Raw genomic sequence first — 12,443 nt, 5'->3', positions numbered from 1 at the left:
TGTCTGCAGACTTGCTGAGGGTGCACTCAATCCCATAATCTAAGTCACTGATCAAGATGCTCAAGAGTACCGGTCCCAAGATGGACCTCCCGGTGGTCACCACTTGTCACCGGCCTCTAACTGGATCATTTCCCCTTTCTCCTTTATCGGAGGGGGTGTGCTCTCTTTGTCTTTGTCTTTTTTTTTTTTTTTTTTGACTAATGTACATACAGAATCCCTTCCTGTTACTCTTTGCATCCCTTGCATTTCTGTTGCTGGCTGCAAGGAAGGTGTACCCCAAACAGTCCCTGACTGGAAGGAGCAGTTTGTAGCCTGAAGTTGTAGCCTGGTTTGGCTGAGCACGGTTGCACTGAGCAGCTCTGCTTTTCCTGCTGCCCTGACTCTCCTCTGTGATGGCAGAGCCAGCTGCTCTCTGCTCAGTGCTGCAGCAGAGGCACGCTGCTGGAGATGTTACTTACAGCTGCCGCTTAGCAACCATCTTTGCAAGACAGCAGTAAATGGGCTTTAAGCCCTCTTCAAGTCAGGTATCCAGAAGCCTTCAAGAGTCTTAATTACTGGTTACATCTAAACGCATCTTTCCTCGGCAGCAGCTTTTGGTGGTGTGTTCTGCAGAATCACATGGCTAAGTGAACCCTGGATGGCCGCGCAGCATCCTGCCGGGAGGGGACTTCTGTTGCTTCCCTTGTTAAGGGTCGTTTTATAGGGGTAGAAGGGGCTGCAAGATGTGGCTGGAGTTTGGGGAGAGCTGGACAATGCTCTCTTGACATCTGTAGAGGTGAGATGTTCCTCTGCACGTGTCCATGTGTAGTGCCAGTACCTGTCCCCTCGCCACCAGCTGTGTCCCCTGTCCCAGCTGCCTCCTGACGGGTGACCCAGGTTTTGGTTGGCCTGCCCTCAGCGGCTAACCTGAATGCCTGCTGGGTGCTCTGGCCGTGGGGTTTGCAGTGTCCATTGCACAAGGAGGGCGGCTGCCCTGCTGATGCTCTGCGGGTCCACGGAGGGCTGGATCCCGGGGGCTGGGATGGGGCTGGGACAGAAGGCAAAGCCGGTGAGGGGACGTGAGCTGCTGCCAAAGACAGAAGAGAAAGTGCTCTCCTCAGGTTGGGGTTCCATGGGTTCTGGCTTCGTGCAAGTGCTGGGATGTCCCGGTGCAAGGGGCTGTCTCCATGTACCGGTTTGGGGTCCGACAACGGCGTCCTCGTGAGACGGACGCGTTACGAGTGCAACGCGTCTGGGTTTGCGCTGCCTTTGCGCGGAGCCCTCTGCACTCTCCTGGTCCCGATATGATCCGCAACCCCGGCACGGCGCGGCTCGGCGCGAACTCCTTCACCTCCGGGGTGCACGGAGGGAGGAGCCGGAGTCGCAGCCAGCGGTGCGCGGGGCGGGGCGTGCCGTGCCGTGCCGTGCCGTGCCGTGCCGTGCCGTGCCGTGGGCTGTTCGGCCCGAGGAAGCGGGTGTGGAGGAGCTGCGGAGCAAGCGGGAGTGGGTGAGTGCAGACCGTCACACGGCTGCAAGTGGCGACTTGTTAGTGAAGCCTTGCCGGCTGGTGGCTTCGAGAGGAGGCAAAGCTGATGCTGAGCTCGAGAGCCTGCTTTGTGCGTGATCCGCGCTGGGCTGGGCTCGGCTGAACTGAGCTGAGCTGCGATTCCTCAGCTGCAGCCACTCCATGCACAGCGATGTCTCTGATGCTGCACAGGGTTTTAATTTAAAGGCAGGCTGTTTGGAAGGCTGGGGGAAGAAAACTAGTGCAGAGGAAGGCCGTGGGGTTTGGGTTTGGGTTTGGGTTTGGGCAGCGCTTCTGGGGCAGCAGCTCCGTGCCTCCTGCCCCGTCCAGTGGCGGCTGAAGGGGCAAAGGGGGCAGGTGGAGGGAGACCTCTGGGCACCGAGTGAGAGGTGTTACTGCCGGCGCTGCCTCTGGCGTGGCAATGCCAACTGCAGCAGTAGCTCCAGCCTCTCTCGGTCTGGTGTGATGAGTGGGTGAGTTTAGAAAGAGTCTGCATGCTGTGAGTCTGCCTGGGACGATTTACCTTCAGTTTTCCCATCTCTTAGCAATAGCAAGGTCTTTGTAATCCTGGGCTAGAGAGGGTCGAGCTCACATCTGTGGGGGGCTGGGATTGCCTGAGGACTCTGCTTCACTGCATTGCTCCAAAATTGTCATCTCAGGTACAAGTCTGTTTGTCTCGTTCAGTTTCCACAGTCTTCTGTGATCGGTTGCTGTTCTTGGCATTTGCTGCCTCTTCTGCTGTGTGCAGAACCTGGAAAAGCAGATTGCTTGCCTTGAGAAATGTGTTCATGTGTTGTAGCGCAAATACTACTTGCTTATAGATGGAAAAATTGGTTCAGCTGGGGTCAATAGTGATTGATTTCCCTAGCAGGGGTAGGGGTACCTGCCTTAAAGCTGCTGCTTGGAAAAATAATGTTTGAGATGCTTAACTGGATCTCAGCATTATCTGCTGGATTTTTACCACGGTCTTTCTTGGTCGGGGGAGTGGAAAATGTGCGAAGGGGAAAGTTTGGGGCATTTAAGGACCCTAATTAGAGGCAGCCGAATGGCAAGGGCTGGAAACGGATGCATTTCAGCATGCCTTGCCCTGGGGGAGCTTTGCCCTTCCTCTCCTGGTGGACCAGGCTTATCCCTTGCACTGCAGCCACCGCGTCAGGGTGGCACATGCATGCTGCACTGGAAGCAGGATTAGAAAATGTGAGTCCAATTCCCCTGGCAGTGCTGAATTAGGTTTCAACATTCAGTCGCCTGCTGTGCTGTGTGCCTGCTGCTGCTGGGCTCTGTGTGGGCAGAGGCAGCTTTTCTGTCTCCTCTCAGCAGACCTTTGGCCATTCTTTTTAATTTAACAGCTGCAAATGTGGAGAGGGAAAGAGTGGTCTGGGAAGGGAACAGGGTGAATGATCTTAACAGAATGGGTGGTGTGCTGTTTTTGCTTTAGGTTTTGCAGAGCTTGGTAAGTTCAGCAGAGCTTGATCATTGTTGAGCAGGGAAGGGCACTGGCGTCAGTGTGGGAAGACGTGATGGGTCAGTGGGGCACATGACAAGGCTGCTTGATATCCCTCGGTTTTGACCAGATCCAATGGGCTGCTCGTTGCTGTAGGCTCTTGAAAGTAAAAGCATAGAATCATTGAGGTTGGAAAAGACTTCTAAGATCACTCCATCCAACCCACCCCCACCAATCCTGCCCACTAACCATGTCCCCAAGTGCCACATCTCCACAGTTCTGGAATACCTCCAGGGACAGTGACTCCACCACTCCCTGGGCAGCCTTTGCTGGTGCCCGACCACTCTTCTGGAGAAGAGATGTTTCCTAATATCCAACCTGAACCTCCCTGGCACGACTGGAGGCCATCACCTCTCGTCCTATCTCTGAAGGATGTACCACGTTGCACCCTGCAATGGTGCATGCCAAAGGCAATGGGAAGTCATAATTTCTAAGTTGATGTGGGGCTGAAAGGCCATTTGGAATCAGAGAAGAGGCCTGGAAGATGCTCTTGCCCTGGTGCAAACATCCCTGGTTCCAGAGTGGCCCTGCAGGCACCAGCAGCCTGTGCTGTGCCCATGGCTTTCCACATCCATCTCAGCTGGGGGGTGCTACTATGTGGCTTTCCTATAGAAACAGAACAGTGACATATCATGCAGGGCTGTCTTTCCTTCCTGCCCATCTTGATGCAAATAGGGCTTTGGACTAATGTCAGCAGAGCCCTTTGTCAGAGACTGCGGTTGGTGCAGTGCTGTGAGAAACAAATGACTAATGAATGAACGATCTCCTGGAGGAGAACAGTCACAGTGATAAACAGTATCTGCCCACCTGCAGGTTTCAAAGACCTTGAAAGCTTTAACTCGGTTTATCGCGGTCAGCATTTTCCCAGGAGCAGCCTCAGAAGAGCAGGGTTCTGCAGTCTGTTCTGTCTGTCCCTGGCCCCAGTGCAGCCAGCAGCAGTGTTGGCCCTGCGGTGCCCTTCTTCCATGACTCGCCAGTAGAGGAGATCCAGCAGCCGGTGGGAGGTGGGTCCGTGTTAGTGGTCTGCTTCACCTGTCTCGTTCCCCCATCTCTGAGGGACAGGTGTAGGTGGAGCACAGGCCTCAGGTCCTCTCTGAAGCAATGCCTTATGCACTTCTGTCACCAAGCCCTTTGCTGATGACTTTCCACCTGTAAAACTGAGTCACTCCCCACCCGGCTCCCAGAGAGCAGAGCCCAGTTTGTACCCTCTAAACATCACCCAGATGGTGCACGTTCAGGGTGCTTGGTGGCAGTCCTGTTCAGTGTTTTTAGTGGGAGTCATCATGTGGGATTGGGCTTGTGACTGCTGAGCTGTTACGGCTTTTTTTCTTCCTTCTGCACTGTTCTGTTTCAAATGGATTTGCGCACCTCGTCAGTCATCATTTTGCAGAGTGAGCTCAATCAAAGCCTTTGCTGTTGACCGTCTTGGGGAGCATTTTTCTTTTTTTTTTTTTTTTTTGGTCAAGTTTCTCTTCCTTCTAAACCCCCACAGGTTTCCCATCAGATGGGCAGCGGTTTGTCAATTTGTGTGCATTGGAAGTGCTGCTGGAAGGCATCCACACAGGGACCTCCGCAGGTGGTTGGGTGAATCTCTGCCAAAACTTGGTGCAAAATAGCTAAATTCCCCATGAAATAGCACTGAAATAGTGCCTGAATCCTTAAACCTTGCTGGAAGCCAGACTGCATCTCAGCTGCCCCAAAACCTCTGTGTATTTGGACCTGAGGAGTTTTTGTTGGTTTTGTGGAAACCATTTAAAGTGGGACTTGGTTCAGTGTGTGTAGACATGTCCAAGCTGGGGGTCAGTGCTCCTTGGAGGTGCCCAAGGCCACAGATGGGGCTCTGGGCAGCCTGATGGTGGGAGGCACACAGCCCACAGCAGGGGGTTGGAACTAGATGGTCTTTAAGGTTCCTTCCAACCTGAGCCATTCTGTGATTCCATGATTGCTCCGTGGAGGAGGGGAGTACCCTGTTGCCTCCTCTGCAGGCCATCTTTGCATGGAGCTCCTCCCTAACCACATGTCTGGAAAGGGGATTTGCATCTTGGGGTTTGTACCCTTGCAGGACAGCCTTGGCCTTTTGGGATGCTTGGGCGTCCCAGCACTTCTAGATGGAGAAATTCTGGAGGAGGGCTGTGCCTCAGGTTTGCTTATTGAAATACGAGCAGCCTTGCCCACGTAGTGCCCACTCAGCCAAGCACACAGCTTTGGGTGCTCCAAAGCCTACTACATATCAGCCCTCATCTGGGGACAAACGTGTTTCTGGGAAGAAAATAAAAGCTTGGCTCCCACTCACTGGCATAGCACTCAGGGCGTCCCAGCATGCTGAGGGCATTGTGAGGATTCTTCTGTGGACAAAGGGGCAATTGATGAACTGGGTCATGGCAGGAGGAGACGGTACATGGGAAAAGCAGGGAACAGAGGGGGCTGTGGGAAGGAAGCTGTTCTCGTGGCAGGGGCAGCTCCTCGCAGCCTGCTTGGTTGGAGAGGATCTGTGCGTGCCTGTGTGGGCACCCTGCAGGCAGGGAGGGCGAGTTCCTGCCCCCGCGCTCCCTTGGCAGCCCTCTCCCTGCATCTTGGCTGCCCTGACTGCCTGGCTGCAGGGGGTGGGGAGGTTAGTGCGAGAAGTGTTGCGGTGCAAGAGCTGGAACAGGAGCTCGGGGAGGGCAGAGCTTCCTTGGCTTCAGCTGAAAGCTTTGGAGAGTCCCCCTTCTGCCAACTGTTGTCTTCTTTGGTTATGGTCTGAGCATGTGCTGAGAATGGAAAACGGTCAGACAGCACTGTAGAGCACCAGTGGCTGTTGCGAGGTACCCAGAAGTAGTGCTTGCTCAGATATCAGCCTCAGAAGCCCATTTTCCACTTCCCGTGGATTTGCCTTCCCTGCATCTGGGAGCAAGTGATGTGGTGGGGAAGTAGGGGTGGCACTGCTTTGGAGGGTTCTGAACATGGTCCTAACAAAGGCAGAAAGGGCCTGGGGGAGAGAGCTGCTGAGGGAAGCGTCAGTGGAGAAGCAAGACAATTTAGTACAGAGATTTGGGGAGTTAGAGGCAGATTTGGGATATGCAGAGAGGAAGGGAGTTGCTGGGGCATTTCCCCCTTATGTCATTCTTCAGGTCTTACTAATGGACAGAAGGTACCTGCTGAGCCGGGACCCTTTTAGGATGGCACGTTTTGCATTGGCACACTCAGGAGAAGGCCTGACTGGAGGTCTGGGGCAACGAATGTGGCGTTAGTCAGTGCCACGTGACCTGAACCACCAGTTCTGACGTGGTGGCTTGTAGCCCAGTGTGAGGTGGTTGGGTCAGGCAGCGTTCCCTGGGTTTTCCTTGGGCTGCACTGTCAGGCGGTGAAAGTGATGCATCCTACCTGTCCTAGACCCACAGAAGCTATAAGTGAATGTATGTTAATGGCACATCTTTAAATTCTCATCTGAAGGAGTCCGAATGCAACTTGCATGAGGCAGGCCTGAGCCCAGAGTGCCTAATCAGAGAGAGAGTGCCCGTGGGCAACGTGTGCTCCGGGGTGCAGCATGGTACATGTGTCTGCTCTCCCTCTGTCCTTGCAGCTTCATCCAGCTCTGTTTCCCGGTGCAGGAGTTGGGTTGGAGCGCACGTGCTGCTGTTGGCTCCCTGCGGAACGCGCTGTGTTTCAGCTGCTGCCCTGTGATGTGCGAGGCGGGGCTACTGGCACCGGAGCCCTCTGAGGCTGCACGGCACAATGGCGAATTGTCAGACACCTGCTGCCACATGGACCGCTGGCAGAGGCTGCGCACGGCCGTCCGCAGGCTGGAGTTCTGGGAAAGCTTCAGCGCTGAGCTGGTTGGGAGCGGCTTCTTCTCCAAGGTGTACAAGGTGAGAGTGCTGGGGCCAAGCCAAGCAGTGAGGCAGTTGCTCTGGGAGAACTCAGAAATGGAGGAGAGCGACTGTATGCGGTCTGAGAGCCATAGGAGAAGGGGGAATGGCTTTAAGCTAGAAGGGGGCGATTGAGGTGAGATGTAAGGTGGAAATCCTTTACTCAGAAGGCGTTTTTAACCCTCTTTCAGGAAGCACAGAACCAGCGTGTCGCTCACTTTGCTCCCATCCCCCCTCCAGTGTTGCTTTTCAGCCCAGGAGTGCTGCAGCATCACACCACTGCTCATTTTGGGGGAGGGGATGCGGCCTGGGGCTCCTTCCCTGTACCCCTCAGTCATCACCACTCTCTCTATGAGCAGCAAAAGGAAAGGAGGACCTAGCAACTGAGGCAGCATCTCAGAGAGCAGATGCCGCGCTGCTGTGCAGTGCCACCAGGTCTGCCCACATCGTCCTCCTCCCGAATGTGGCTGCTGGCACTGAGCTTGTTTGCTGGGCTGTGGTGTGGACCCAGTGGAGAGGAGCTGGGCCGGGCTGCAGTGGTGCCTTTACCTTGGCTGGCTGCAGCTGGAGATGGGAGTTTTGAGTGAAAATGCAATGACTTTCTGCAGTAGAAGATGAAAAGGAAATGTCAAAAAGCAAAGTTGGAATGAAACGTTGTGGCTCACATCGAAGACAGTGGAGGAGGACTTGGAACAAGGCAAGGCCTTTGTTGGAACTTGACATTTGCTGGAGACTCGAGCATCACCGTCACTGGATGCTTTGGTTACTGGCATTCCTCTGGGGTCGAGCAGACTTGGCCTTGAACAGCAGTGTTCCTGCTGGGAAGCACCACAGGGGCGGATGGCCCTTAGAGCCCTTCATCCACTGCTGCTGTCTTCCAGAGTGCTCCCCTGGCGCAGACACCAGCTCCCGGCCCTGTGGTGCTGGCACGGAGGGGCCACCTGCTGCTTGTGCCACTCTTGTCCTCCGGTTCAGCCCACGCTTGGGGTCCCTGTGTGCGGGCTGGCTGTGCATGGACTCACTTGTGCACAGGGGCTCAGGCCAAGAGGTCTGGCACGGCCTTCTGCTCAGGAAACAATGCACTGCATGATGCAGGGCAGGCAGAGGGATACTCTGGGTTGGCCAGAACCAAACTCTGGGGCCATGTGCTTGGAAGAGGCTTCTGCAGGAGGTGGGTGTCAGCTGAAGTCTGATTCCAGGTGACTCGGGCTGGGGCCTCCAGTTTGTAAAAAGGAAAAACAGCTTTGCGCCCCACTGAGGGCACATGTTGTGCGTCTACAGAGACCCTGAGGGCTGAACTTTGGCTGGCTGTGATCCATAGCATCTTTTGTATTTACAGCTGTGTGGTTACAGCTAATAACTGGTGACACCTGAGCAGCGACTCGGTGTGGTTACAGTGTCCCGTCAGGGGATGCTGTCAGAGTCTTGCTCTCTTTTTGGCCTGTGCAGACTGCTGCCAGGCTGTGTTCCATCAGGAGGGAGGCAGCAGCTCGTGTTACTTTGGAGATGATTTGTTTTGTGGTCCTGGTGGTAATGAACCTTTCTTTCCTTTCAGCTCAGCGAGGTCTTAATGTGTGGCTCTGTGTTCTCCTCACCTCTGCTGGTCACCTTAGCCATAAAGCAGCTGTAAAGAGAGCAGTGGGTGATGCTATGGGACTCCAAGCACATGGCCCCAGAGGACTCTTGTCTGCTGCTCTGAAGCCATCTCAGGCTGTGTTTGAGCTATTTCACCATCCAAAAAACAAACAAACAAAAAGTTATAAATGAGAGAAAGTAAAATGTGAACTCAGGTGGCAGTGGGAACGCATGCTGTGAGCAGCAGTGACAAGATCCAGGCAGGAGAGAGAGGGGGAGATGGACAGATGGGGCACTGAAGTAAGGGGAGGGGAGGTCAGCCCTTCAGTAGCTCAGCATGGACTGAGAAACTGCTCCAGCAAAAGTGACTCAAATTTTGGCTGAATGTCCTGGTGTGCTGGTGCAGGAGGGAGCTGGCTGCCCCCCGTCACCATGTCAGGCATCGCGAAGTGGAACTGGTGTGGGAGGGACAGCACCTTGCCCTTGTGCTGGTGGCCATCCAAAGCTCTGGACTGTGGAGAAACAGGAGCCAGGTCTTTGGCTGGGAAGGGGTGCTGCTGTCTGGAGGGGCTGGCAGACACCCAGAGGCTGAGTCCTGCTCCAACCCTGGCTCCAGGTGACCCAAGCTGCTGCTTGTAAAGTGATGGTGGTGAAGATCTACAAGAACGATGTGGACCAGGAGGTGATAGTGCGTGAGATCAGCCTGCTGCAGAAGCTCTCCCACCCCAACATCGTCAGGTGGGCACGGCCTCTGGCCACAGCCAGGGGCGCTGGTGGGGGCTGAAGCTGCCTCAGTGTCTCTGTGGCAGTTCTGTGGGGAGGGATCAAACAGAACCTTGATGGCTTGTTTTCTTTGTTTTGGTGTGTCCTTCTGCTTAGGTACCTTGGGATATGCATAAAGGATGACAAGCTGTACCCCATTCTGGAGGTAAAAGTTTATTGCCTGTAAGTGTGCTTTTGACTCTGGATGGGGAAATTGCTTTGAGGAGGCTTCTGGTCCACTCTGCCCCACAGCTGCTCACAGCTGGAGCGGGGCACAGACGCTGTGGGGCTGTGAGATTCAGGCAGAGTGGCCAAGAAGGGTTTCACGGTGGCCCAGTACTGCTAGAGGACCAGGACAGGCCAGCGTGGGGGAGCAGAGGAGCAGGGGATGGGGAGCAGGCATAGGGCAGATGCAGCCTGGCAGTGCCTTTGAGATGGCTCTGACACAGTGGTGCGGCTGAACGGAAAAGCCTGGGCTGGCACTGGGGAAGACTTATTTTGTTCCTACACCTGGGGGGCTCCAGGAGACCCTGCATCCAGCTGCACAGGTGCCACCTTTTGTCTGTTCACAGTATGTGAATGGGGGCTGCCTGGAGGAGCTCCTGGCCAGCAAAGACATCGCTTTGTCATGGAAAGAGAAAGTGGACTTAGCTTCTGACATCACCAGGGGCATGATCTACCTGCATTCCAAGAACATCTACCACCGAGATCTCAACTCCAAGGTACACAGCTGGAAGGGAGCTGCATAAGGGGACTCCACAGACGTCAAGTAGGGTAGTAACCTGGAGGGCTCAGGTTGTGGGTCCTCTGCTCCATGCTAATCCCCCTGCAGGCAAGGAAGATTTCTTGATAAAACCTGCCATGGCACTGTATTCATTGCTTCTCAAGCAGGAGGCCCAGACAGAGAGAAAAATACATTCCTCCCAATGTCGTTGCTGTAAGAAAGGGAACTAAATGCAAACACGTGCAACTCAAATGTGGTTTTCTCTGCCTGCAGTTGCAGGGGAAGCTCTACCAGATGTACAAGTTTTCCTTCTTTTCCCCTCTCCTTCTTTTTACCCTCCTTTGCCCTGATCTACTGCTGCTTGAGGGGGTCAAGAACAGTACTGTGGTTTTGTTGCTGCCAGGTTTGTACGTAGGCTCAGGCTGTGGTGAGGCATTTCCTCTGACACTGATGGGGCAGTGGGAACGCGATGGGGTGGTGGCTTTTTGATTTCCCTTCAGCAAAAGCTGCACAGTGAGTGTGAACCGAGGGATTGGCCATCGGCTTGGTGTCTCTGTCCTTGGTGATGCACGGACGTGGAGCCCTCAGGTGCTTGCAGTCATCACTGGACAGTTGGTGGTGTAGCTCTTACACACCATTTTTGTTAGAGCTCTGTGAGCTTGGCAAGGGAAACTTGAGTTATTGGTGGAGTTTGGCAGTGTGGAAGTCATTCAAGCAGTACAGTTCTGAAAGATATCAGTACAAGAAGCAAACCTGCCTTTGTAACTTCAGGCTGCTTGCTTGTCTCTATTCCTAACCACAAAGCCACAAATTTCAGGAAAGACAGGCAGGAGCCCAGTTCACTCTGACCATGGCTTTCCTGGTGTGTGTGTGCTCTGAAGCCATCTGAGGTGCAGTTTCCCATTTGGTGATGACTGATGAGCTCAGAACCTGCCTGTGGAAAGCAGGGAGTGCTGGCAGGCTGCACCTCCCATTTCTGTCTCGCTGCAGAGGTGCAGCCCTGGAAGAAGTTCGTGCTTCTCTGGGGAAACCTGGGAAACCTGCTGGGAGGGTGGCTGAAGGGATGGGAGCATTTACCTGGTGTCTGGTTGTTAGTGAGAACCAGAGCCATCTGGACTTTCTACACAGGCAGATAGTGATAGGACAAGGGGGAATGGCTTTAAGCTAAAGGGGGCAAGATTCAGGTTAGATGTGGGGGAAATTTTTTTCCTCAGAGGGCGGTGAGGCCCCGGCACTGCTGCCCAGAGCTGTGGGTGCCCATCTCTGGAGGTGCCCAAGGCCGTGGATGGGCCCTGGGCAGCCTGAGCTGGGGGGGGCAGCCAGCCCATGGCAGGGGTGGGTGGAAGCTGTAAGATCCCCTGCAATTGGAGTCTTTCTCTGATTGCAGTGTTTGCTGGCTCCCTGGGAACAGGTGCGAAGGAGTAAAACCCAGGCATCTGAATAGGTTAAAGTCACTGGGGTTTTTGAGAAACCTCTAAATAATTTTGTAGAAATTCCTTCAGAAAGCATTGAGATGTACAGCTCTGTGCAGTGAGTAGTTCAGTGGCTGTGATTCGCCTGCCTCGGGCTGGCTGAACAAAGCTGATGTGCACGTTTCTAAATCTCTTTCAGATGAAAGGATGTGGATCACCGTATCCATATCGAGTGCCTTTGGGAATCTCAGTACAGATGGGGTCAGTGCTGAGAGCCGTGCGGTGCCTGGCAGGCTACACTGCGAGGGTGCGGGGTGGGCGGTGAGCCGATGGATATGGGCTGAGGAACAGCTCCTTCCCACTGCTTCTGGCTTCGGATGCGATCAGCCCAGCCCCCGCCTGCGCTGCACGCTCAGGTTGCAGCCTGTCAGGGCGGCGGGGCTCTGTAGGGCTGGCCCCTTCCTTGCTGTATCCCTCCGGTCTCCTTTCAGAACTGCCTCATCCGGGTGACGCCACGTGGCCGTGAGGCACTGGTGGCAGACTTCGGGCTGGCCAGAGAAGTGGTGGAGCTGCCCGTGCAGGATGCGGAGAGGAAGCTGTCCATGGTGGGCTCTGCCTTCTGGATGGCTCCTGAGATGCTGCGGGGAGAGCCCTACGACCGGAAGGTACGACACTGCTTCCAGCTTCTGGCTCATCAGCAGAGCTCCTGGGCGAGACAGAGAGTACCTCCTCATTGAGGAACCGGCTGCTGTTGCTGCTTCTCTTTCCTGTAGTTTGCCTTCTGTGCACGCCCGAGCCCACCTCTCCTGCCCTTCTTGCAGGTGGATGTGTTTTCCTTTGGCATTGTGCTCTGTGAAATCCTGGGCAGGATCCCAGCGGATCCCGAAGTACTCCCCAGGACTCAGGTAATATTGCTTGCAGCCAAATTTAACAGTATTTTCTCCGTGATTCTGGACTGCAGTTTCTCTCTGGGCCATGCAGACTTGCACATGTGTATGTGTGTGCACTGAGGTGTCACTCCAGAGCTTTAATCCTGAGAAAATGTGATGACAAAAAGTTCAGTGCACAAATGGAATCATCTGTTTATCAAAATTTTGGTTACACCGACAAAATG

At 54.5% G+C, this 12,443-nt stretch overlaps 1 protein-coding gene across 5 annotated transcripts in view; it reads left to right on the top strand.

The window, feature by feature from the left end:
- Positions 1-12,443, top strand: part of LOC110407016 (dual specificity testis-specific protein kinase 1-like) — a 26,402-nt gene that overhangs the window by 6,955 nt on the left and 7,004 nt on the right. For 2 of the 5 annotated variants that reach the window (XM_021414188.1, XM_021414189.1), the window contains 6 exons: positions 6,599-6,856; positions 9,048-9,169; positions 9,311-9,359; positions 9,766-9,915; positions 11,821-11,994; positions 12,151-12,234. In XM_021414188.1, the coding sequence (XP_021269863.1) occupies positions 6,599-6,856; positions 9,048-9,169; positions 9,311-9,359; positions 9,766-9,915; positions 11,821-11,994; positions 12,151-12,234 (837 nt within the window). Of the gene's footprint in view, positions 1-224; positions 1,487-6,570; positions 6,857-9,047; positions 9,170-9,310; positions 9,360-9,765; positions 9,916-11,820; positions 11,995-12,150; positions 12,235-12,443 lie in introns of those variants that run through there. The other 3 variants (XM_021414187.1, XM_021414191.1, XM_021414190.1) reach the window with 3 other exon arrangements.

The sequence above is a fragment of the Numida meleagris genome, chromosome 16 (assembly GCF_002078875.1).
Source record: "Numida meleagris isolate 19003 breed g44 Domestic line chromosome 16, NumMel1.0, whole genome shotgun sequence".
In the NCBI taxonomy this organism is placed as follows: Eukaryota; Metazoa; Chordata; class Aves; order Galliformes; family Numididae; genus Numida; species Numida meleagris.
Note: the sequence above shows the minus strand (reverse complement) of the source record. Positions and strands in the feature narration are given on the sequence as shown.